Source organism: Nyctereutes procyonoides, unplaced genomic scaffold, assembly GCF_905146905.1.
Source record: "Nyctereutes procyonoides isolate TBG_1078 unplaced genomic scaffold, NYPRO_anot_genome, whole genome shotgun sequence".
Taxonomy (NCBI): Eukaryota; Metazoa; Chordata; class Mammalia; order Carnivora; family Canidae; genus Nyctereutes; species Nyctereutes procyonoides.
Window position 1 is genome coordinate 4,018,609 of NW_026575042.1, and position 27,071 is coordinate 4,045,679.

Sequence of the window (27,071 nt, forward strand, 5' to 3'; positions counted from 1 at the left end):
TAGTAGGTACTCAATAAATATTTATTGAAAAAAATGAATGAAACTAGACTCCCTCTGCTTTCTTCCATTCTCAACTCTGAGACTTGTAACTGACAATTGTCCCTAAGGGGGACCGACCAACCATTTTAAGACTTTGGAGATGTAGAAGTGCTGGGCAAATTCCATATTTCTGTAGTCTGCACTATCTACCCAACTTGTCTTTCAGTGGGTGCCAGAAATGGTGCAGGTCAGACCACATAAAGGCTGTCGTAAGGTGTGGAGAAGTTTGGCCTTTGTTTTCCACAGTTTTTCTTGGATCAGGGCATGGGGATAATGGGGTCTAAAATCTGGAAGAGCTAATTTTAGGAGTATTTTTCTTATTAAAAAAAATGATAGTAAAAAAAAATGATAGTGATTTTCTGGGGGAAAAAATGGAAGTCTGTCCTTCTAGCCAAAATGGTGAGAAAGGCAGGTGTGAATGAGGAGAAGGCAGGTGTGAACATGAGAAGACCATGGGGAGGCAGGTGTAGTCATGGAGAAGGCAGGCTCACCCCTTATTGGATGTAGTGAGAGATGAGGCTTCTCTTTCACTTCACAGAGTAAATAGAATGCTTTGAGGTATCAACCACGTGGGGTACTGGGGAAAGGAAGACGAACAATCTGGGTCTCCTGAACATCAAGGGACACATCTTTGCTGTGGACTAGCCAGTCTCCTCCACCTCCAAGAGATCATCCACATATTCCAGAACCTCTCCCTGTAAGAGACAACAGGACACTTCTGTTAAGTGGGCTATCTGACTTTGAGAGTGCTAGTAAGCAGAGACTATCTCTAAGGCGCCACTGCCAACTGCCTGCATGGGCTGCCCCCCACTGTGCTTGGGCCCAGAGGACCTGACTCACCCCTGGGAGGGACCTGGTTTCCACTCCATGTGAATATGGAGTCAAGTGCTCAGGAACCCCCACAGATGGCCTGAGGGAAGGGGGCAATCCAGCCACCCTCTGAAAGACCTTTTTAGTGCCCCCTTTTCTGGCATCGCCCACCCCTTAGCAGTTATTCCACAAGAACACTCTATCTGTTCCCTTTCTGCCTTGATCAGTAGACCATGAGCTTTTCAAGGACCAAAACCTAAGTTGCTTTTCTTCCCGAGGACCTAGCACGCAGAAGCTGGGAAACCTGCGAAAGGAAGAATGATTGATAGTATATGTGCATAGCGCTAGTGTGGCTCAAGCAGGTACTCCCTTTACAAGACATTTTCTTGGGTAGAGTGGGACCCACTTGCCCACTGTCAGGACCCGGAGCCCACCTGCTCCCTCCTTCTGCAATCAGACTTAAGCCTCAACCTGAAATAATTCAACACACTTTCGGATTTCCTTCTCTGTATTGACTTTTCTCTCACAACACACCTGGGCCCAGCTGATGACACCCATTCTCTTTACTGCCAAAAATCAGTGAATCACCAAGGAGGCCAAGTCACACTCCCATGAGGGTCAGCCCCACTGATAGTAATCAGCCCCCTGCTAAAGCTTGGCTTCCTTCACAGAGGTTGCCATCACAGTCCAAGAGTCTATTTGCTCTTTTTGATATTTTAACATGCTTCCTGTTATAAAATCTCAGCATCTGAGAATAGTTGGGAAATCTCCCAAGTACATGAGATGTAAAGAGGGGGTGGCTTATTATTTTCATCAAATAATTCTATCATGTTATCCCTGAGATTATGTAAGTGGAAGATTACTGATTGAAAAAACAACGTTCTTCACTTGCTTTCGGGACTCCAAAAGGAAAATATAGTAAAGGGATTATACGTATGGCCATGACAGCTGTTCCCAGAGTTACTGTTTCCTACTGTATGGCTGCTGTGACATGGATGATGGTATTGTTTGCTCTTAGCACACTAATAGGTACTCAAGGTGATACAGAGGAAAGAAACATAATCCCCTCTGTGGCCTGTTATAGTGGAGGCACTGACAGCCTAGCTCAGATCAACCTTCTCAGATCTAGCCCCAGATGCTTGGGGTGTTAGTTGCTGATGGCTGAAAGCTGCCCCTTCTCTGGACAATTGACCTTAACCAAAAGGAGCAGCCCCACCAGGAAGTTTACACACCAACTTCTCTAGGCTGCCAACAACCAAGGAGAGAATGATAGGCTGCCTACAAAATGCACACAGAGCTCTGTGGTACAATTCATGCTCCAGAGGTCCCATGGGATCAGGCTAAGCTTGACTCCAGCTGAGACCATATATATTCATGGCTCCTTCCCTTGAACCTCACTTCTGTCCTACCTGAGAGCACTCCTTCAATAAATCAATCCTGCAAATTAAATCTATTTTTTTAGACCTTCCCTAAGAAAACCATCAGAACCTAAAACTTGAAGCACCTATTTCAGCCTGTTTCATAAGTTTCTGAAATCATAATAAGCATCTGCAAAAATTTTAATCAGTGTGCAAACTTTCAGGAACTCTAAGAACACATTGCAACCCCAGAAAGATAATGAAGGAGAATGCCCCTAACTTCAGTAGCTAAATCATATTGTTTTGTTTCAATGTAGTATTTTGTCCTTTGGAAATTTTAAAGATTAAACTAAGAACTTTATTATATTGATTATACTTTATTTCAAATAATTACTTGCCATAATTTGATATTATATAGGAAAGAAAATAGCTTGTTCTTTAGAGATGGATTAATTCTTTCACAATTTTAGAGCTTTGATTAATAAGTTAATTACTTCCAGGACTTCCAACAGGCTCCTTTTTTTATCTTGACAGTGTCAAGTCCAAGAATACAAAAGCCAAGAATAAGCCTGGTGTTCAATGGATAATTACTAACTAGCTAACTTTGAGCAAGTCACTCTACCTTTCTGAATTTATTTCCTCATCTGTGACATGACAAAGCCTTACCAAATAAGTAAAAGTTCTCTTGTAATAATATCTATGATTTTTTCTAAACATATTGTCTTTGTACATCAAAAGCCTTCAAAATGTTGATAGTCTGGTCAGCCCGGGTCCCTCAGCGATTTAGTGCCATCTTCGGCCCGGGGAGTGATCCTGGAGACCCGGGATTGAGTCCCATATCGGACTCCCTGCATGGAGCCTGTTTCTCCCTCCTCCTGCATCTCTGCCTCCCTCTCTCCCTCTCTCTCTCTCTCTTTCTCTCTCTCTCTCTGTATCTCATGAATAAATAAATAAAATCTTTTAAAAAAATGTTGATAGTCTTAGACCCAGGAATTCCACCCATGGGAATTTATTCTAAGGAAATGACCAGAAAAAAGGTAACAAATTTAGTCACAGTGATGTTATTTGTGAAAGCAAAAAATTGGAAACAACCTAAAAACCTATAAAAAAAAAAACTTTACTTTAAAAAATCCCTACCATGGAATCATTAAAAAATAATTTTTATAATAAACATTAACAAACAAGGTTAACAAAACTACACAATCTTCTCAATAGATGCAGAAGAAAGCAAATGACAAAATTCAACACCACTTCATGGTAAAAATATTTGACAAACTAGGAATAGAAGGGGAACTTTCTCAACTTGACAAAGGTCATCTACAAAAAAAAACCCCACAGCTAGCAGCACTCTTAATGCTAACACAAAATTGAACAAGATTGGGAACAAAACAAGGATGTCTATCTATTTCTATTTGACATTTTACTGGAGGTTTTAGTCAGGGCAATTAGCAAAAAAAAAAAAAAAAAAAAATGTCATCCAGATTGGAAGAGAAGTAAAATCACCTCTATTCATAAATAACATGATCTTGCATATAGAAACTCCTAAGCAATAGACACACACACTCACACACACATACACATATACCCAAACAACTGTTAGAATAAACAAGTTCAACAAATTTGCAGAATTACAATATTAATATACAGAATCAATTGTATTTCTATATTCTAGCAATGAACAATTGAATAATAAAAATGAAAAAATTCCATTTGCAACAGCATCAGGAATAATGAAATTTAAGAAAACATTATTGAAGGAAATTACAGAAAACCTAAAGAAATAGAAAGATATCCCATGTTAATGGATCAGAAGACTTAATACTGTTAAGATGTCAATACTATCTAAAGGATCTTCAAATTTAGCACAATTCCTATAAAAAATCCCAGCAGCCTTTGTAGAAATTGGCAAACTGATCCTATTGTTTATATGGAAATGCAAGGGATCCAGAATAGCCAAAATAATCTAGAAGAAGAATGAAGTTAGAAGACTCGCACTTTCAATTTCAAGATGTAGTACAAAGCTACAGTATTCAAGACAGTGTGGTACTGGCATCAGGATAGAAATCTGGATCAATGGGTTAGAATTCAGTGTCTAGACATAAACCCTCGCATTTATGGTCAATTTATTTCCTACAGAGTGCCAAGACAATTCAATGGAAAAGAAAATCTTTTCAACAAATGGTGATGGGAAATTGGATATCAATATATAAAAGAATGAAACTGAACCCCTACCTCACATCATATGTAAAATTAAGTCAAAATAGATTGCAGATCTAAAGTCTTAAAATTGGGGCACCTGGGTGGCTCAGCTGGTTAAGCATCTACCTTTGGCTCAGGTCATGATGCCAGGATCCTGGGATGAAGTCCTACATCATGCTCTTTGCTCAGCAGGGAGTCTGCTTATCTCTCCTTCTACCTTTCCCTTGCTTGTGCACTCTCTCTCTCAAACAAAAAAAAAAAATCTTTTTTAAAATGTCTTAAAATTATAGAAATCTTAAAAAGTAGGAGTAAATTTTCATGATCTTGGAGTAAGTGATAGTTTCTTAGATATTGATACCAAAAACACAAACAAAAAAGAAAAAAAGATACATTGGACCTCATCAAAATTTAAAACTCCTATGCTTCAAGACACCATTAAGAAAATGAAAAGACAACCCACAGATTGCAAGAAAACATTTGCAATTCGTATATCTGCCAGAGGACTTATAACCAGAATACATAAGGAACTCTTACACTTCAACAATAAAGACAAGAAACCCAATTTAAAAAACTGGAAAAAGAATTTGAATAGACTAGACATCTCTCCAAAGATGATATACAAATGGCTATTAAACATATGAAAAAATACTCGACATCATTGGTCATTAGGGAAATGAAAATCAAAACTGCAATGAAATACTACTTCACATCTACTAGAATGGCTAAAATAAAAAAGACAAACACCAGTGAGTGCAGACAAAGATACGGCAAGTTGGAAATTTCATACATCACTGGTGGGAATGCAAAATGGTGCAGACAGTTTGGAAAACAGTCTGGAATTCCCCCAACAAGTTAACTGCAGAGCTACTGTATGACCATTTCCACATATATACTCTCTTGGTATTTAAGAGAATTAAAAACTTTTGTCCAAACAAAAACATGTACACAAATGTTCATATAGCATCATTATTCAAAGTAGTCAAAAAAGTGGAAACAACCCAGTACAAATGTCCATCAACAGAGGAGCAGGTAAACAAAATGTGATATATATGTACAGTGGAATATTATTCAGCAATAAAAGGGAATTTTACACGTAACATAATATATAATATAACATAGTTGAACCTGGAAACATTATGCTCAGTGAAAGAAGCTAGTCATAGAAAATCACTTAGCATAAGATTCCACTTATATGAAATGCCCAGAACAGACAAATCCAGAGACAGAAAGTAGATTAGTAGTTGCCAGGGGGTGGAGACAGAGGTGAGGGAGAGGTTGGCAGAGAAGAAGGAATGGGGAATGACTACTAACAGGTTTGCAATTTTTTGGGGGGGTGATAAAAATGCCCTAAAATTAGAAGTGATGGATGCACAACTTGTGAGTATACTAAAATCCACTATATTGTATACTTTAAAAAGGAGAATTTATGGTGTGTGAATAATATTTCAATAAATCTGTTCTAGAAAAACATAACAAGGGTACTTTCTCATATTACCATATTAAGTGGAATAGCCATGGTATCTATTACAGATGGGTTTATTATTTTTTTTAAAATTTTTTTTTTATTTATTTATGATAGTCACACAGAGAGAGAGAGAGAGAGGCAGAGACATAGGCAGAGGGAGAAGCAGGCTCCATGCACCGGGAGCCCGACGTGGGATTCGATCCCGGGTCTCCAGGATCGCGCCCTGGGCCAAAGGCAGGCGCTAAACTGCTGCGCCACCCAGGGATCCCCAGATGGGTTTATTATGAATACATTTTGGAAGATGTACAGGAAACACTGGAAGTATATATACCAAAATAGCAATAGTGGCTTGCTCTGGATTATTAGGAACTCAGCTCTTCCTTTTTCTAAATACATTTTTCTCTACTTTCCAAATGAGAGCAGCCAAACTTGTATGTAGCCAGCACTCCTTCCTTTGCAGCATCCTTGTGACTTTATCTCAGGCTCTGCTTCTTAACACAACCTAAGACTCATGAGCACAATGACCCCTTCTTAGTCTATAAAGCACTTCCACATGCAACATGGTACTTCATTTCCCCAACCCAGTGAGGTCAACATTATTAGTCCCATTTTATAGGCAGAAAACCAAAGCCCTGGGAAATTTAGCACATGCTAGTGATGAGTCCACCCCATGCAGATTTGAGCATGGAAAACAAATTCCAAGATAATATCTTTTTTTTTCCCAAGATAATATCTTATTTAGAAGTCCTTCACCAAAAAGCAGGGCAGTGAAAGAGAAAACCTGGAGTCTCAGGGCCTCTAAGTCTGGTCTAGCAGCTCATAGAACTTTCCTGTCCCCCAGGCCCTTCATCTATGAAGTAAGGGGTCAAGTCAGAACAAGCTCTAAAAGCTGGCAAGTCCCTAGCTGCCTTAGGAAGCAGGTTCTGGTTTGTTTCAAACACATCTCTCTAAATACTACCCGTAATAAGGACTATCCTGTGACTAGGCTGCCCCACCCCAAAATGACTGCTCCATCAGTAGTGGAATCTTTGTCAGAAAAGGAATCAGCTGAGGGGAGCCCGGCTGGCTCAGTAAGAGGAGCATGTGACTGGACTCAGGGTCATGAGATCAAGCCCCACACTGGCTATAGAGATTACTTAAATAAATAAAAACTTAAAAAAAAAAAGAGAGAGAGAGAGACAGCTGAATAGGAATAAGCAATCTCAGAGAATGATAAAATGACTGACAGCAGGGACCAAATTTACAAAAAGAAAAAGAAAAAAAGAGATTGATAATAATATTCCAGAAAACCTGGGATGAATGAGTCTTTCCAAGTGTTTTCAGGGCACTGAGTCATTGAAAATCCACTATGACTTTATAAAGTTAAAAAATGATCACTGGATGACTTCTATGATGGGTTCCTCTATATTCACTGTCAGGAAATGTGGTGCTAATGACCTGGGTTTCCTAGAAAGCTGTGTCCCCGTTTAATGCAATCCCTATCAAAATACCATGGACTTTCTTCAGAGAGTTAGAACAAATTATTTTAAGATTTGTGTGGAATCAGAAAAGACCCCGAATAGCCAGGGGAATTTTAAAAAAGAAAACCATACCTGGGGGCATCACAATGCCAGATTTCAGGTTGTACTACAAAGCTGTGGTCATCAAGACAGTGTGGAACTCGCACAAAAACAGACACATAGATCAATGGAACAGAATAGGGAACCCAGAAGTGGACCCTGAACTTTATGGTCAACTAATATTCGATAAAGGAGGAAAGACTATCCACTGGAAGAAAGACAGTCTCTTCAATAAATGGTGCTGGGAAAATTGGACATCCACATGCAGAAGAATGAAACTAGACCACTCTCTTGCACCATACACAAAGATAAACTCAAAATGGATGAAAGATCTAAATGTGAGACAAGATTCCATCAAAATCCTAGACGAGAACACAGGCAACACCCTTTTTGAACTTGGCCACAGTAACTTCTTGCAAGATACATCCACGAAGACAAAAGAAACAAAAGCAAAAATGAACTATTGGGACTTCATCAAGATAAGAAGCTTTTGCACAGCAAAGGATACACTCAACAAAACTAAAAGACAACCTACAGAATGGGAGAAGATATTTGCAAATAACATATCAGATAAAGGGCTAGTTTCCAAGATCTATAAAGAACTTATTAAACTTAACACCAAAGAAACAAACAAGCCAATCATGAAATGGGCAAAAGACATGAAGAGAAATCTCACAGAGGAAGACATAGACATGGCCAACATGCACATGAGAAAATGCTCTGCATCACTTGCCATCAGGGAAATACAAATCAAAAACACAAAGAGATACCACCTCACACCAGTGAGAATGGGGAAAATTAACAAGGCAGGAAACCACAAATGTTGGAGAGGATGCGGAGAAAAGGGAACCCTCTTACACTGTTGGTGGGAATGTGACCTGGTGCAGCCACTCTGGAAAACTGTGTGGAGGTTCCTCAAAGAGTTAAAAATAGACCTGCCCTATGACCCAGCTATTGCGCTGTTGGGGATTTACCCCAAAGATACAGATGCAGTGAAACGCCGGGACACCTGCACCCCGATGTTTCTAGCAGCCATGTCCACAATAGCCAAACTGTGGAAGGAGCCTCGGTGTCCATCGAAAGATGAATGGATAAAGAAGATGTGGTCTATATATACAATGGAATATTACTCAGCCATTAGAAACGACAAATACCCACCATTTGCTTCAACGTGGATGGAACTGGAGGGTATTATGCTGAGTGAAATAAGTCAATCGGAGAAGGACAAGCATTATATGGTCTCATTCATTTGGGGAATATAAATAATAGTGAAAGGGAATATAAGGGAAGGGAGAAGAAATGGGTAGGAAATATCAGAAAGGGAGACAGAACATAAAGACTCTTAACTCTGGGAAACAAACTAGGGGTGGTGGAAGGGGAGGAGGGCGGGGGGTGGGGGTAAATGGGTGACGGGCATTGAGGGGGGCACTTGACGGGATGAACACTGGGTGTTATTCTATATGTTGGCAAATTGAACACCAATAAAAAATAAATTTATTATTAAAAAAAAAAAGAAAGCTGTGTCCCCCTGCCAGTGCTCTGATTTTTCTTAAAATGCCTACAGAAACCGTATTTCTCAAGGTCCCCTTCTGTTTCAGGGATGACTTGGCCTTCAGGTGATTTCTGCAAAGATGTGAGTAATATTTTCTCTTAGCCAGACGTGTGCTAAACATGAAAACTTACCTCATCATCATCCATTATATTTTCCTTAGCAAAGTCATACAACTCTTTCTGGAGTGTAGTCACGTTAAAGAACTGAACTGCTTCCTGTTCAGACAAAAACAGAACAGTTTCTATGACCAACCCTTTGATGTCAGAACTGGGAGGAGGGGGAAACAGGGTATGGATTTCTTTAGGGGGTGATGCAAATGTTTAAAATTGGATGGTGGTCATGATTGTACAACTCTGTCAATCTACTGGAAACCAATAAATTGTATATTTTAAAGGCATGAATTTTACTCTCTGTGAATCATATCTCAATTAAAAAAGAGTGGCCAGCCCCAAGTGAGTGAAAGAGTGAGACATAAAGAGACAGAGAGAGAGAGAGAAGAGAGATTATGTGTGTGTGTGTTGGCAGGGGAATGAGGTATGAAGGAAAACCTATATATGGCAAACTAGGGCAGCACATAAAAAATCCCAATGAAAATACAAGTTAAGGGACGCCTGGGTGGCTCAGTGATTGAGCATCTGCCTTTGGCTCAGGTCATGATCCCAGGGTCCTAGGATCGAGTCCTGCATCAGGCTCCCTGCAGGGAGACTGCTTCTCCCTCTGCCTATGTCTCTGCCTCTCTCTGTATCTCTCATGAATAAATAAATAAAATCTTAAAAAAAAAAAAAGAAAATACAAGTTAAGGGCAAAGACTAATTAGAAAAGGTCTTTTAAAAGTAATACATAGGAAAAAAAAAAAGTAATACATAGGGATGCCTGGGTGGCTCAGCGGTTTAGCCCCTGCCTTTGGCCCAGGGCGTGATCCTGGAGTCCCAGGATCGAGTACCATGTTGGGCTCTCTGCGTGGAGCCTGCTTCTCCCTCTGCCTGTGTCTCTGCCTCTCTGTATCTCTCATGAATAGATAAATAAAATCTTAAAAAAAAAAAAGTAATACATAATCCCTGAATTCCGTGACAACACATGAAAAGCTGAGCTTGTCCATCAAGTGAATTAAATGATGGCCCATCCATAAACAAATCTACCTTGGAGGTGTTAAAAAACAAGCAGGTGTATGAGTGTGACATGAAAAACGTTCATGAAAAAAAAAAAAAAGAAAAGAAAAACGTTCATGATGAATTGTTGAGAAGATAAGCAAGGTGCACAACAGCAGGTAAAGTATGACCCTGTTTCTGTACATTCTGATATATAGATAAATAAATGCACGCTGTATATATCAGCAAATACATAGCTATAAGGCAAGGGGTAAAGAAAAGGTTTGGGATTTCGAAGGAATTTCGCTTTGTTAGCAAAACATTTTTGTAATGTTTGAAATTTGCAGTTTTTACTGATTTGGGAATCAGAACAGAGCAGTAAAATATTAAAAGACAAAAACAAAACAAAAAACAACAACAAAAACCCAGAAAAAAAAAAAAGGATTTCCTTTTATGCATTCCAAGCAGTCCCCTGAAAGTGAGAATGAAGAGGAGGCCCGCAAACATGATGCCCAGCGCCCAGGCACCTACTGGTCTGGGCTGGAAATGCTCATCCGAGAGGCTCCACTTGTCCCTGTGGTACTGGTAATACACCAGGTTCTGCTGCATGACCTTGTCGTTATGGTCAAAGAGCAGGTAGCTGACCGCACAGGGGGCTGCGTTCTTCAGGTCGTTCACTGAGGCCGGGGAGAAAAGAGAACAGGAATCAGCAAACCGTGCCCTGAAATTCCCATCGCCAACACAGCTTCCTAAAGGAAATATCTATGGGCAAGCCTCTTCTCCACACCACTGGTTGGGAAAGCCTGTGACACACCAGAAGCCTGCCTGGGTGAGCCGGTCACAGGCTGGGTCTCCATGGCAGCCCGGGAGCAGTTTTGAAACATAGAAGTTCCTCATTGGGCAGATGCCTTTGCAGAAATGTCTGCTATATTCTACTTGAGGCTCTGCTGACCTGAGCTGGGAAGGCTGGGTCTCAAGGCCTGGACTGTCCTGGGGCTGAGGGAGGTAGGGAGGTAAGGAGGTAGGGAGGATGTCCTGGGTCCCCCCTGGATGACACCACAATCCCCAGATCCGGGCAGCCTGCCTAAAGCTAACTAAACCTAGAAAACCCAAAAGATGGTGGGCCTTCTGGGCTGGAAGAAATCTGAAGTCACTTGGTGTTGCCATCTCCTGGAAACTGGGGTTCCCACTTGTAGCATCCTTCCTTAGAGTTGCCCCATCTATGGCGGCACTTCCAGCATAGGGGATCTGCAGGGGTTGGGATTTGTTTTGGGGGTGGAGTGGGAAAGGGGAAAGAGGTGATAAACCACAAGCCCCTGTATATATGCTGGCACAGGACACTCCAATTTACAAACCACTACCTTTGCTAAAGGTCTGGTTGGCCAGGGTAACCAAAACGTGGGCATGAATACATTGTGCCACCCAGTGGGTGTCTGCTGTAACCACAACCTTAAAAAACGAGCACTTAAGGACACATGTTATTCACAAGGTCTACAAGGCAGGGGGAAGTACTTATTTCAAGGCCAATGAGGCTGGGGTTCAAGTATAAATAACATCTGCCCTCGCCCTCAAAAAATTCAGTGTGGTAGATAATCTAGACAGAGTTCACAACAGGCCCAACTTGCAGGAAGCTAATTTCAAGAAGTAAATATTACTCATACTGTTTACCTAAAAACCCAGAAAGCAAAGATTTTCTGTGAAGCAGCCAGCAGAGCTAGAGGTTTTGGTCTACTGGTGTTAAGTCATTGCCACAGTCTCCATATGCAGGGCGATTTTCAGAGTATGTGAGGATTCCAAGGACCAGTAAGCTGCCAGAGCCTGGAAGTATCTGAAACACCTCTAAACTCCCAGTGTTCTGGCTTTGAGCACACAGAAGCAGCTCAGAGGGCTAGAACACCTGACGGATTCTTCCCCAAGTTTCAGAGTCCAACACGGGGCCTAGCTCAGGAAGGTGCCAACACAGGTTTTCGTGAAAATGAGATAAAAACACCCGCTTACTCAAAACAACAACAACACTAGCTTATGTTTTCATCCACAGAAAACTTAATTTTTCTTAAAGATTTTATTTATTTGAAAGAAGGAGGTGGAGAGAGCAGGAAACAGAGCACAAGCGAGAGGTGTGGAAGGGCAGAGGAAAAGGGAGAAGCAGGCTCCCCACTGAGTAGGGAGCCCCGAAGGGAGCCCGATCCCAAGACCCTGGGATCATGACCTGAGCCAAAAGCAGGTGCTTAACCAACTAAGTCACCCAGGTGCCCCAACAGAAAACTTCTAAACTGTGAATCCAAGATTGGCAAAGTGTTGATAAAAGTTGAAGTTCGGTTTGGGCATACTACAATTTATTATACCATCTCTCTAATGTATGCTTTTAAATTTCCAGAATTAAGTTTGTTAAATGTACATAATTTCCATATTTCTCATTAAAACAGGGTTCTTCCAAGTGTGGCTGAATGTAAGCAAATAGTTAATACTGGGATTTGGGGGAAGGGAGGGATGCAAATGGGTGGTTTGCTTTGGATGTTTATCTGTATATCTCTGAAATGTTTGCTGTAACAAGCTTGTACTACGAGTCTTTTTGAAAGAAAGCACTAATCAATCACTAATACTAAAAAAGAGGGCTCTACGACCCAGCAATTGCACTGTTGGGGATTTACCCCAAAGATACAGATGCAGTGAAACGCCGGGACACCTGCACCCCGATGTTTCTAGCAGCCATGTCCACAATAGCCAAACTATGGAAGGAGCCTCAGTGTCCATCGAAAGATGAACGGATAAAGAAGATGTGGTCTATGTATACAATGGAATATTCCTCAGCCATTAGAAACGACAAATACCCACCATTTGCTTCAACGTGGATGGAACTGGAGGGTATTATGCTGAGTGAAATGAGTCAATCGGAGAAGGACAAACATTATATGGTCTCATTCATTTGAGGAATATAAAAAATAGTGAAAGGGAATAAAGGGGAAAGGAGAGAAAATGAGTGGGAAATACCAGAGAGGGAGACAGAACATGAGAGACTCCTAACTCTGGGAAACGAACAAGGGGTGGTAGAAAGGGAGGTAGGCGGGGGGGGGGGGGTGACTGGGTGATGGGCACTGAGGGGGGCACTTGATGGGATGAGCACTGGGTGTTATGCTATATGTTTGCAAATTGAACTCCAATAAAAATACATACATACATACATACATACATACATACATACATAAAAAATAAAAAGGAGGGCTCTAGCCCTTTTTGCTCTAGCAAAAACACTGCTAGTGAGACCTGTCCCCTTGACACTAGAATGCAGCCAAATCAATATTTGCTGGGGACCCTCTATGAGCTTAGTGTGTCTCACGTGAAAGGGTGTTCCTAGATTGTATAGAATAAGACTTGGGGCACCTGGGTGGCTCAGTCGCAGGGGATCTGACTCTTGATTTCAGCTCAGGTTATGATCTTGGGGTGATAGGATTGAGCCCCATGTCAGGCTCCATGCTTATTAACAAGTGGCACTTGGCAGTGTCACTTACAGGAAGAGGAGCCTCAGCATGGAGCCTGCTTGGGAGTATCTCTTTTCCTCTGCCCCTCTACCCAGCTCCCAGCTCACTCCCTCTCTGTCTAAAAAAAAAAAAAAAAAAAAAGAAGAAGAAGAAGAAGAAGGAGGAGGAGGAGGAGAAGGCTTCTTGTCTTCTATGCTCAATAATCTTTTACCTAAGAGTTGGTGCCAGGATTACAGTGGCAAACAAAAATTCACCCCTGCCCTCTGTGCAAGAGGAAGGACACCTGTTGAAGACACACCTCTCCCTCCTGTTCATCTCATTGCATCCTTAAGTGAGGTTCAGACTGCGCAATAATAGATTCACTGCTGAAAGAGGCAAGTTCCTTCACTCATTAAGCTCTGGTGTAAGTGACTGCTACAGAGCCTTCTCAGAAACAATCCTGATTAGCAAAATTTAAAATTATATATATAGGGGCACCTGGGGGGCTCAGTGGTTGAGTGTCTGCCTTTGGCTCAGGTCAAGATCTCGGGGTCCTTGGATCAAGTCCCACATCAGACTCCCCATGGTGAGCCTGCTTCTCCCTCTGCCTATGTCTCTGCCTCTCTCAGTCTCTCATGACTGAATAAATAATTTTTTTAAATAAATAAAAATAATATATATACATAGAGAAGAAAAAATATTTTTTCTTTTTTGTCCCTTTTTTAACCTTCAGCAGGCAAATCTTTCAGTGTATCCTGAAGAGGGGAGGTGAGAGGAAAAGGCAGGTGGCTATTGTAAGAGGAGAGGACTCAACACAGAACAAAACAGCCACAGTGGGGAAGGAGGGCTGTGGGTGCCAAGGTCAACCAGTCACTCCCAACAACACATCCCTGAATCCCCAGGACCACCCACTCCTGAGTGGGAAGGATCCTCCTGCACTCACCACTGCACTGAGGCACCTGCCACTCAGACGAGTGGCACTTGGCAATGTCACTTATAGGAAGAGAAGGAAAAGGCAAAGAGATATACTCTGAAGCCTGAACTCTGAATGACTTTCTCTCTTAACATTTGTTTCCCTTTGACTCCTTGGAATGTTCTGATCCATTAACTCGAATTTCAGGTCCAAGGAGGACCAAATGGAATAAAACTCAGTCTGGATGGTAAGGCTAATGATAGGGAGGAGATAATGCCATGTACTGGGGTATGAATACCCCACAAATCAACTCACTTCATCCTCATGACAATCTCATGAGGTTAGTACAATTATGTCTAATTTACAGATGAGGAAAGTAAGGCACGGAGCAGTTAGTAAGTGATGAAGATGAAATTTAAACCCAGGCAGTCCAGCTCCAGGGTTCGTGCCCTGAATCACCAGGCCTTGCTGCCTTTTTGTGCAAAGCACAGCACCAGGGCTATCAACACAACCTTGACAGATTCTCTCAACAACCAGAGGTAAGAGTTATCCCTATTTTTTACAGATGGGAAGTAAGGGTTATTATCCCTATTTTTTACAGATGGGAAGCTGAGCCTTAGGAGGATTAAGGATCTTGCCCAAGATGTTGTAGAAGATAATTACTTACATTTATAATAAGCAAACTGCAAATAATGATACATGGTAGCCACGAATTTCTCCACTGGATAGCCTCCTATAACCGGGGTGAGGTTCTTTTCACACTGTATTTTGCATTCCAGGACTTCTACATAATGATCTGAAACAATACACACAAATTTTCAGAACAGTGCATTGATCAGTTTCTTATACTACTACTGCCCCCCTCAATGATCCAGGTAAAAGGCAAAGATGATAAAGGTAAAATATTGCAACTCTTACGATAAAAAGACTAAAATCCTTAATATACAAAGTTACTGAAATTCAGTAAGAAAAAGACAGACACCCATTATAAAGACGGCCAAAGAAAAGAAACAGTAAAAATGGCTAATAAACATTGTGAAAAGATGTTAAACCTCATTTGTGATTAAGAAACACAATCCCACTTAAAATATGTTAAACTGCTAAGTTGGCAAAAAAAAAAAAAAGACAAAAAAACCCTGTTTTGTTGAAGTAGCTTGACACACATGTTGCATTAGTTTCAGGTGTACAACATAGTGATTCAACGAGTATATATGTTATGCCATGCTCACCACAAGTGTAGCTACCACCTGCCACTTAAATCAGCAAAATTTTTAAAATTTGATAACAGTCAGTGTTAAGAAGAAAATGGTGAAACTTATACTCTCATATTCTGTTGGAAGAAGCAAAACAGAAACACTTTTTTTAGATAGCAATTTGGCAAAATGCATCAAACGTTAAAATGCACATATCCTCTGGCACTTCTAGGAAATTTTCTCTAGACACAGGCACACATAAGCACTGTTTGCAACACCAAACAGAGTTGGAAATAGCCTAAATGCCCATCAACAGGATACTGATTAATCAATTATGGTACATACAAAAAACAGAATCTGTACAACCTTGAAAAGAGAATAGGTAGGCCTAAACATCAAAATAGAGAAAGATGTCAAAGGCTTCAGTTCCCAGCCTCCCTTGCAGTGGGGCTGACGCCATATAACTATTTGTGCCAATGAAACGTGGACTGCAACAACAGATGAATGCTACTTCTACCACTTTGGGGATTGGTCCCTAAAATCCTCCCATATGATCCTTGGCCCCCTGCCTTTTCTCCCTTCATGTAGCTCACAGCAAAAGGCTCCAAGATGATGGTATACATTTTGTCAGCAAAACTGTAGAGGACAGGCACTCTCACACATTTTTGCTAGGAATACAAAATGGTAATTTAAAATACTAAATAGGGCAGCCCAGGTGGCTCAGCGGTTTAGTGCCACCTTCGGCCCAGGGTGTGATCTTGGAGACCCAGGATCGAGTCCCATGTCAGGCTCCCAGCATGGAGCCTGCTTCTCCCTCTGCTTGTGTCTCTGCCTGTCTCTCTGTCTCTCAAGAATAAATAAATAAAATCTTAAATAAAATAAAATACTAAATAATTTACAGAGACATTTACTCTTTGAACTATCAATCCCACTTATGTTATATATCAATCCCACTTTGAAAACATACCTTAGTTAAAAAAAAAAAAAAAGCCTAAAGTTTCTGATTGCAGTATTACATGTAATAGCAAAAGACTGGCACCAACCAAATGTCCAAGAGTTGAATAAACTGCGCTGCATCATTTTCCCCACCCCTCAGTGGAATACTCAGTAGCAATAAAAAAGAATCACTATCTCTATGTGCTAGTTAGGATATATGGCTAAGTGGAAAAAGCAAGAGACAGAACAGTGTATAAAGTATGGTACCTATTCACTAGGAAAGAAACAACCATAAAAATACAGAAAAAATAGACATATATTATGTCTACGTATTATATATATACATATTATATATATTATATAATATATATATATATATATATACAACTACACACACACAGACAACCTTTATAGGGAAAAAAAATCAGGCAAGAATCTTCAATATATGCTAAATCAATATGTGTGTGGTAGTATGGGAAGGAGTGGAGATAGAGTTTGATGAACAGCAAACTGTCCTAGTTTTCAAGTATCTCTTCACAAATTATTTATTAATATCAAAAGGAAAAACAGTATTGCAGAGAAGCTAAAAACTGGAAATTACCTTAACCAAATGCCTAAAAATTAACATCACTGGTAAGGGGCAAACAGATACCATGCACATCTGGATACCCTGAGAAGCATACTTCTGTAGTGTTCCAGCCAAAGATCCACAACCTGAATGTAATAAAAACCCAAATTGAGGAATATTCTAGAAAGTGACAGGCCTATGTTCTACAAAAATATCAATGGCATAAAAAAAAATCAATGGCATAAAAACAAAGGCCAAGGAACTGTTCGAGATTAAAGAACACTAAAGAAAAATGACAAATAAATAGGAAATGTGGTATTGGACTGGACTATACTAAGAAAGAAAAAGTTGCTAGAGGACATTATTGGAATAATTGGCAAAACTAGAATATAAACTATAGACTGGATAAAAGTATAACATCAATATTAAGTTGCTGAATTTAATAACTATTATAGTTACAGTTATACAAAATATTGTTATTCTTAGGAAATATACTGAACTATTATGGGGTAAAGGGTCATGATGTATGCAACATACTCTCAAGTGGTTTTGAAATAAAAATAATAATCATACACACAGTTACAGAGAGAATGATAATGTAAATGTGGCACAATCAGTGTGAAAAATTGGTGAATCTGGGTAACGAGTTTATGAGAGTTTTATACTACTCTTGCTGCCTCTCTATACATTTGGAATTATTTAAAAATTAAAAATTAAGGGGCACTTGGGTGACTCAGTGGTTGAGCATCATCTTTGGCTCAGGTCATGATCCTGGGGTCCTGGGATTGAATCCCACTGGGCTCCCTGCATGGAGCCTGCTTCTTCCTCTGCCTGTGTCTGTGCCTCTCTCTGTGTGTCTTTCATGAATAAATAAATAAAATCATTTTTTAAAAATTAAAAATGAAAATAAAAAATTATTGTAAAATAAAAATTTTAAATTAAATAGATTCCTAAATTATATATCTACATATAAAAATACAGCTATAGATACATATCTTAGGCATATCAAAGATAAAGTGATCTTTGCTTATTTTATATCAAAAAAAAACTTTTAGAGGTATAAGCCAGAAGCTAATAAAAATGCTTATCTTTGGGGTGAGTGGAATGGGTAAAAGAGACGTGGATAGAAGTAAGACTTCCTTCTAACTGCCTGCAACTCCTTCCTCCTCTTCAACCTAGAAAAGATAATAATTCAGCTACTAGTAGCCCCAGGGTACCATTTTGCCCCCTGGGGGTTCACCTTCACCCACATTTCTATAAATGAATCCATCTTGAGGTATCTTCATGTATGTGTACCATCTATCTTCAAGTCAGGACCTTGACTTATTTTTTACAGAATATCCTTTTGTGTCTTTCACTATGTGCATATATGTTACCTATTTGAAAAGAAAAGAAAATAAAGGATGAGATTAAGTCCAATGTAATCCATGAGGAGAGACTATTTCACTGGAGGTGAGAGGGAAGAGCCTGCGGTGAAGACTGCCCAGTTTCAAATCCCAGCCCTTCCCCCTGAGGACTATCAGCATAGTACTTAAGCTCTCTAAGCTTCAACTTTCCCAGCGGTAAAATGGGGAGAAAGCTAGTACCTTTCTCACAGGATGGCAAAATTGAGATAATACCCATAAAAAGCATAGGACAGGGCCTGGCATCTAGTTAGAGCATAATAAATGTTACCTTTTCTAATAACTGCCTTTTATGTATAGTCAAAACACTTCAGCTCCAGGTAAGCACCCTTTATGTCTGAGTGTAAGGAGTATTTCCTGACATAGGCAAGAAGGGATGCTAGAAGGAAGGACCTCCCAGCAGCAGAACACTGGCTAACAGGGGCCATGTGAGGTCCAGCATGAGCACCAGCAACTGCCGACATTACAGAGAAAGAGATGACCAGACATCCTGTGCCTTTTGACACCAGAACTGAGCACCAACTAGGAAGTAGTCCTGTGCCCCAACCTCCACAATGAAAGAAAATCAAACCTGAGCTTGATCAAGCCTCTACATTCAGCTACCAAGTTATAAGAAACACAGAGAACAGAGGACGAAGGGATACAATCAGCAAAATCCAGACTATAGGAATCTCTACAGTGCAAATGATCCAGTTTTTTCAATAGCCAGGGGAAAAAACAGATGTAGGGATCCCCGGGTGGCTCAGTGGTTTAGTGCCTGCCTTCGGCCCAGGGCATGATCCTGGCGTCCCAGGATCGAATCCCATATCGGGCTCCCTGCATGGAGCCTGCTTCTCCCTCTGCCTGTGTCTCTGCCTCTCTCTCTAGGTCTCTCATGAATAAATAAATAAAATCTTAAAAAAAAAAAAAAACAGATGTAATTCTATGGATGAAAAGAGATTTAAGGGACAATCAATTTGCTACAACATTTGTGAGGCTTGGGGACGTCACGCTAAGTGAAAAAGTCAGTCACAAGAGGACAAATACTATAGGATTCTACTTATCCAATTGGAATAATCCAATTCACAGAGACGGAAAGTTGAGTGGTGGTTGTCAGGGGCTGCGGGAAAAATGGGGAGCTGGTGTTCAGTGGGTACAGAATGTCTGTTGGGGAAGATGCAGTGATGAGTGGTGGAGATGAATGGTGGTGATGGCTATACACCAATGTACAAGTACTACATGGATGGTGGCGAAACCAGTAACGATTTATAGAACATGAGTCATGTTCTCTTGAATATAGGTTGCTCTTCAACCCATTTTTATTTTTCCAAAAGCCTATAACCGAGCAGGGCTGATCTGGTAGATCCCCCTTCCAGGCCGGTGCTTGAACATGGTACTCAGATATTTTGCCAGCAGGCCCTACTGAGTCAAGGGTACGTATTACCTACCCAGCCAGCCACTCACACTGAAGCTCAAAAGTTCCTGGTAGGTCACCCAAGCCACTGGGAAGGCATGCAGGTGCCCCAGGGCAGCTGTCCCATGTATGCGTAGAACACAACATGCCACCAACCTGCGATGGAAAGGTAGAAGTCCTTGAAGTCCTTGATCTCCCTGGAGCCCTCGCAGGCTGCGAGACACTCGTAAAAGGCTTTGAAGAAATCGGGAAGGGCCAGCTCCATGTCAGTGACAGACGTCCTCCAGTTCTCACCATTGTAGGCTCGCACTGCTCGGATGAACAGGCTCTGGAAAGCACGGAGAAGCGGGTGAAGCTCGCACATGAGCAGGCAGGCTGTCCAACCAAAAAGAGCCAGACCATCATGCAGTTCCACTCTCATTAATTCCAAGAAAACCATACTGACCCTTCATTAAATATGAAACCAAGCGGGAACTGACACACATCTAGCTTTTTCTATCCTATGTACAATGGTACAGTTCTTATTTAATTCAAAAAGTAGGAGATGCTTGATAATAAAATTAAACTCAAATCAAGAAAAAAACAAAAACCATAGTGCCAGAAACCAGGGAAGTAGCTGCCGGAGGTCAGTGCTTGGGACACAGGCTTGACTGGAAAGGGGCCTAAGGGAACATTTTAGATGAGATATAAATATTCTATATTGTTATTATGGTGGAAGTTACACAATTGCATGCCTTGGCCAAACTCATTAAATTATACACTTAAAATTGGTAGATAAATTTTAAATAAGTTACACCTCAATAAAGCTGATTTTTAAAATTGAAGCAGAGAAAAGAGAGACGCTTGAGAACAGGTGGCAGATACTCTTCCCCCAACGGTTAAGTATAAAATAGGCATGCTGTGCATCAGTACTAGTTACCTGGGGAGGGTGGCCATGTGCCAGGTGGTAGAAACTTCAGAGAATTTCTGCTAATTGTTGACAGGACCAGAGAGAGAAATAACTAAGGCTGAGGAAGCTGCTTGGTGTCACAAGAAATAAGCAGAGATCTTGGGTACACGCGCGACCCTGAAAACATGGAAGGTCCAGGGCAGGACTGGAAATATGGCACATTCCATTTGGAGTTGTTTTTTCAGTTGCTCCAAAATGGGGGTGTCTAAGGCCCACCCCTCAGACCTGAACTTTTCACCAGGCTTCAGGGGTCAGGTAAAGAGGGTGATCTCCCTAAAATTCCTGAGCAGGTGGTAGCCCCTGGAAATAAGGAAAGCAGCGAACTGAACTATTGGCCTAGAGGCTGGGTAAACGAGCAGCCACTGCAGGCAGCTGGAAGAAAACCACACATGGAGAAGGAACCCGTGGGCACGTGGAAGGGCAGCCCCACCACAGCCAGCAGGACTCCAAGGAGGGAGAGAATGGACTAGCCACATGCAGTTAGGCACAGCACACTGACCTTGGGCTCTCAGCTCTGCTTCCCAAGCCCAGTGAAAACCTCAGTGAAAGAGGTAAAAAGGCAGAAATCCTTTTCACAGGAGAACAGAAAAGGAAAGCAACAGACAAGACATTGCAACAACTTTTGGAAGGACAGAAAGCCAAATTATCACAGAGGAGGATCTGGCGGGGAAGTGACACACCCCTCACGCACACTACACTACGTCACACATCTGTTAGCTTTTGTAGGCACTAGTGACCACAGAGACTGGTGCTAGGCATGGAATAGAGAACAGGGCTGAAAGTCTGAACAGGGCTGTTGGAGCACCGTGTTTCCTCGCACACCCACCTGTCCACCCAAGGGATCCCACCTCCCAAAACTGCTCCTCACCAGAAACTGGTGATTGATTCCAGAGCCTCTATCTATGGAGTGCTGGAGGGTCAGGGATCAGACACAGCAGAGTGGGTGTTGAGGCACAGGGCCAAGAACCAAAAAGCAGGTAAAGTCTCTGGCTCAGCTGTGAGGCCCCCTCCCCTCTTCCCAGACTGGCTCTCAGACACTCAGGACAAGCACAACACTTCCTGAGTCCTGAAAAAGGCTGGAGAACTCTTCCCTGGAAAACTGAAGGGCCACCAGAATAGAGACTCTGCACACTATATTTGAGGGTCACCACCAATGAAACAGTGAGCTTCCAGTCCGGTCACACTATAGGTAGCCCTACAGTCAGGCTTTGGTTGGAATCTACCAGCTCTCCATGGACACTTTCAACACATCTCTGTTTTCAACCCTGCCCTGCCCTTCCTTGGTACCCATGCCCCCGGCACCCAAGCTAGATAGGTCTGGACAATAGTAAGTGCTGAAAGGAGTTCGATTCTTCCTCATTCATTGCCATCAGACTCCTTTTTGCAGATGCAGAGATTTCAGTAGCCTCTAATTTGTCAAAGCAGTCCTCCAAGCCCTTCAATTCCTTTTCTACCTCAATACATATAGGGGACGGAGGATATCCAAGACATGAGTTTATTCCTCTCTTATTTTTTTTTAAGATTTTATTTACTTATTCATGAGAGACACACAGAAAGAGAGAGAGAGACAGAGGCAGAGACACAGCCAGAGGGAGAAGCAGGTTCCATGCAGGGAGCCCAACGTGGGACTCAATCCCAGGACTCCAGGATCACTCCTTGGGCTGAAGACGGTACTAAACCGCTGAGCCACCAGGGCTGCCCTTATTCCTCGATCTTAAAACTAAATGATCAAATGACCTTATTTCTTTTTTTTTTTTTTAAGGCTTATTTATTTATTTTAGAGAGAGAAAGCAGGAGCTAAGGGGAGGAGCAGAGGGAGAGGGAGACAGAGAATCCCAAGCAGACTCCCCGCTGAGCAAGGAGACTGATGTGGGTGGGGCTTGATCTCACAACTCTGAGACCTTGACCTGAGCTGAAATCAAGAGTTGGATGACTGAGCCACCCAAGTACCCCCAAATGACCTTATTTCTAAAATACAGCATTTAAAAGAAAGGTGGCTTTAAGAGCATCATGGGATGTAAAATCTCATTCTCAAATGGGTCAACTTTGTGCTAAGAAGTCAATCATTTCCATTGTCATAATATTCATCAAGGATATCAAAAATCGTTAGAGGTCCTAAGATGACAAGAGCTGTTCATCAAGACCCGCTTTCTCAGCCACTCACACTGCAACTACCTGCTATGTAAAAACCCAGATGTACCTCGTATGACTTGGTTTCCAAGTCCTTAATGTAGTCCTCAGCATCAGGCAAGCTCTTGTAATACGCCATATTTCTCTTCATCATTTCGTCATCAGGATGCTTCAGTAGAAAGGTATGAGCGGCAGCAATGGCTTTAGGAAGATTATTTGCCTGAGTACAACAAAGAAAGAGATCTACTCAATGGAGGATGAGCTGCGATTTTTGCTAAACAAGAATGCTCAGTCCTTCAAATAACCCTGTATTTCAACACAGTGCTTCCAGCTGAGGGCTCAGTGACTTCCATGGCCCATCAAGACTTGCACTCTGTTGCTCTCCAGCTTCCGATGGGGTTCACAAATAAGAAGCCCCAGTGGGAGCCTGAAGGGAAGCAAGGGAGTAAAGTTGGGTTACATAGTCTTCTGCCTCCCTTCCTTCAGCCACCTTGGGCTGCTAGTGCCCCCTTGACTGACAGTCACAGCTCCTCTCGAGGTAGCCCTCTCCAGAGTCTCCCTCCTTCCTGTTTCCTGGAACTGTCCGTCCTCTTCCATGCTCTTTCTGGCCCAGGGGTAGGGAGTCACACCCACCATAACTAGTCTTTGTAAATAACCACCTTTCAGGTGCCCGAGTGGCTCAGTGGTTGAGCATCTGAGCTTGGCTCAGGGTGTGATCCCAGGTCCAGGGATCAAGTTCCGCATCTGGCTCCTCACAAGGAGTCTGCTTCTCCCTCTGCCTAGGTCTCTGCCTCTCTCTGTGTGGCTATTGTGAATAAACAAATAAAATGTTTTTTAAAAAAGAAGAGAAAATGTAAACATCGAAATATTGGAAAAAAAAAAAACCATACAGTAACACCACCTAAGATCACCTAAGATCACTTCTTCAGTGACTTTCAGTTGGACTAAGAGAAGATTCTGCCTTGCTAATAAAAATCCTTAACCTTTCCTGTCCTTTAAGAGATCTCAGAATACCAAGACAGATGGTATTTTACTGACTTAAGTGATTGTTATGAGACCTATAAAAGGTTTTGAAGAATAGCTGTGACCATCCTAAACTTTGAAGACACCATAATGAAGGAGAAAACCTTCACCTTCTAGTCGCATTAAAGGAAAATACTCTTGCCCTCCCCCCATATCACTTGTTTCAAATTCATCTGTAGATAAAAGAAATCAGCTACTACTATTCTCCAGTTTTAAAAATAAAACATTTCCCCCTTAATTATATGACTCAAAAAGCTACACAAAAAATTAAATGAGTCATTTTCTTTTTGCCTATAGTGCTTTTATGAGCCAGCCATCATTTTTCAATGTCCTAAAGCTTTATTAATTTTATCCCCTGGTTCTATTTTAAGAATTTTTTTTTTTATTGTCAGGACAAACATTCACAAAGCCAACACTTTATATAAAAATGCAAGCACAGGGATCCCTGGGTGGCGCAGTGGTTTGGCGCCTGCCTTTGGCCCAGGGCGCGATCCTGGAGACCCAGGATCGAATCCCACGTCGGGCTCCCGGTGCATGGAGCCTGCTTCTCCCTCTCTGTCTCTGCCTCTCTCTCTCTCTCTCTCTCTCTGTGTGACTATCATAAATAAATAAAAATTTAAAAAAAAATGCAAGCACAGGAATAACTCAGCTTTTTTTCACCTACTTGGAGGTTTATGCTATTTTATTGCTCTTATGAATGCAACATGAGGTGGCTCTGTTTCAGAAATATGAAACACAGATCCTGCAGCCCCAAGACTCAAAGAAACGCTTAAAAACAAAAAACTTCTACCTCCAGAGTCAGGAATATACTATGAATTTTTTTATGAATCTATTTTTGTAGTCATTAAACTAAATGCAGTACATTCCTTTTAAATCGTCATAAAATAGAAAATGGACTTTGAGAGGGCTTTCTTGGCATGACGTGGTCAAGACCCGCCAAGTCGGGATCCCTGGGTGGCGCAGCGGTTTGGCGCCTGCCTTTGGCCCAGGGCGCGATCCTGGAGACCCGGGATCGAATCCCACATCGGGCTCCCGGTGCATGGAGCCTGCTTCTCCCTCTGCCTGTGTCTCTGCCTCTCTCTCTCTCACTGTGTGCCTGTCATAAATAAAATTTAAAAAAAAAATTAAAAAAAAATATCTTAAAAAAAAAGACCCGCCAAGTCAAAGTCACTTCATCCACTAACAGGGAATTCAGCCCATTCTTAAAACTTGCGGGTCCCAGGAGAAAGGACTCCAAGGGTGAAGAACTGCAATTCGTGCTATTTTTAGCCAGCACTCGCAGAATTTAAGCAGCCACAAGGAAGGAGGGAGACAATCGTGTCAAATCCTAGAGGAGAGAGCGGAGAGCCCAACAGGGGGTGTGCTCCAGGAGCCCTGCCCTGGCCGGGCCTCGGTCTCCTTCTCGTAGACGGAGCTGGCCGGCAGGCAGCTCGGGTCCTCTTCCCGTCTTACTACTGAAAGTCGCCACTTCCTCGAGAAAAAGGAGTTTTAAGGAGTCTGTCTCCAAGTAACAGGTAAAACGTAGCAGGCCTTGTTGGGTGCCTGGGAGTTCCGCGAACGTCCTCTCTGTCCCAGAATAAAAGAGCTTTCATCCCTATTTGAGATGAAGGAGGGGGGACAGGATTTGGAGGCGTCTTTGACAAGGCTAGTTGGGGGCAGGCAGGATGGGGACAGGCGGTGCGAGGCCGCCCCGGACGGAGGGCGGGGGCGCGGGCCGGGTCCTGGGGCCTGGGGGCGGGGCCCGGGGGCGGGGGCGGGGCCCGGGGCGGGGGGCGGGGCGGGGCGGGGCGGGCCTCGGCAGGCCGACTTGCCTTGAAGTAGGCGAACTGCAGGAACTTGTAGGGCTCGCGGCGCTGGAAGTCGGCCAGCACTTCGCGGCTGGGCTGCGACTGGCGGAAGGCGGGCAGGCCCTGCTTGCAGCGCTTGAGGCAGTGCGCGCGGCGCAGCAGGCCCCTGAAGAGGCGCAGCTCGGGGTAGCGGGCGAGGCCGGCGGGCTCGGGCTCGGGCTGGGGCTCGGGCTGGGGCTGGGGCTGGGGCTCGCCCGAGGCCGGGGCCGGGGCCACCGCGCTGCAGTTGCGGTGGCAGAAGGCCTCGCTGTCGCGGAGCAGGCGGTGCAGCCGCAGGCTGATCTCCAGGTAGCCCACGCTCTCCGCCCAGCGCTCGCCGCCGTACTGGTCCAGCGCGTGGCGGTAGGCCGACTCGAGCGGCATCAGCTCGTCCCGCGGGAAGCTGCGGAAGCTGTAGCGCTCGTACTGGGCGCGCCCGCCGCGCGGCACGCAGCCCGCGCACAGCAGCACCAGCAGCGCCGCGGCCGCCCCGCGCGCCGTCTCCATCGCGCCCCGCGGCAGAGAGGAAGGCGCAGGACGGCGCGACGCGGCAGCCCCAGGCTCGGGAGGCGGGGACAGCGGCCTCGGCCCGCCCCGTGCTGCCGCCCTTCCGCACCCAGCGGCCGTCGGGGCGAAGCTGCGGGCGCGCGGAGGTCGCCCCGGGTGGGCGCCGCCCCTGGGCTCTGCCCCGCCTCGCCCGGCTCCCGGGCTCCGCGGCCGTGGTGAGGGGCTGGCGGTCTGCAGGCCGCGAGCGGCCCGAGCGGATCACAGCGCAGCGTTGACGTTCTCGTCCCCTGGAGGACCGTGAGAACGCAGACTTCTAGGCCGCGAGTCTGCGGTGAGGGTCTGAGGGCTTGCACTGCTAGCTGTAGCGTTCCGGGGGAGGCCGATGCTGAGGACCCAGGGCCTACAACTGTGACACTGCCGAGGACCTGACATTTTAGGGAGAGAGAAGGAAAAAAGTAAAAATGTGCATGTCAGGGCACCCTGTAAACTATTTAGCTGATCAAGAGGAAGATGCACACACCGTGAGTCTGGGATCCCACTCTTCAAAGTAGGACCGAGAAACTCGTCTGTGCACATCAAAAGATATGGATGCAATGTTAAAGGCAGAACTATTATTTTCCTAGTTCTTTAGACTTTTTTATTTTTAAAATAAAATAATTTGCAGAAAAGTTGCAAAGATAGTACAAACAACTCCTATGTACC

General features: G+C 43.2%; 1 protein-coding gene across 1 annotated transcript; it reads right to left on the reverse strand.

Moving 5' to 3' along the window:
- CRTAP (cartilage associated protein) lies at positions 1-26,434 on the reverse strand. Its single transcript, XM_055321564.1, has 7 exons — positions 25,848-26,434; positions 23,084-23,233; positions 20,091-20,262; positions 15,109-15,237; positions 10,602-10,747; positions 9,114-9,197; positions 1-734 (listed from the first exon to the last, which is right to left on the reverse strand). The coding sequence occupies exons 1-7, from the start codon at positions 26,367-26,369 to the stop codon at positions 681-683; spliced, it is 1,257 nt and encodes a 418-aa protein (XP_055177539.1). The 5' UTR covers positions 26,370-26,434; the 3' UTR covers positions 1-680.
- Between the last annotated feature and the right edge of the window lie 637 nt (positions 26,435-27,071).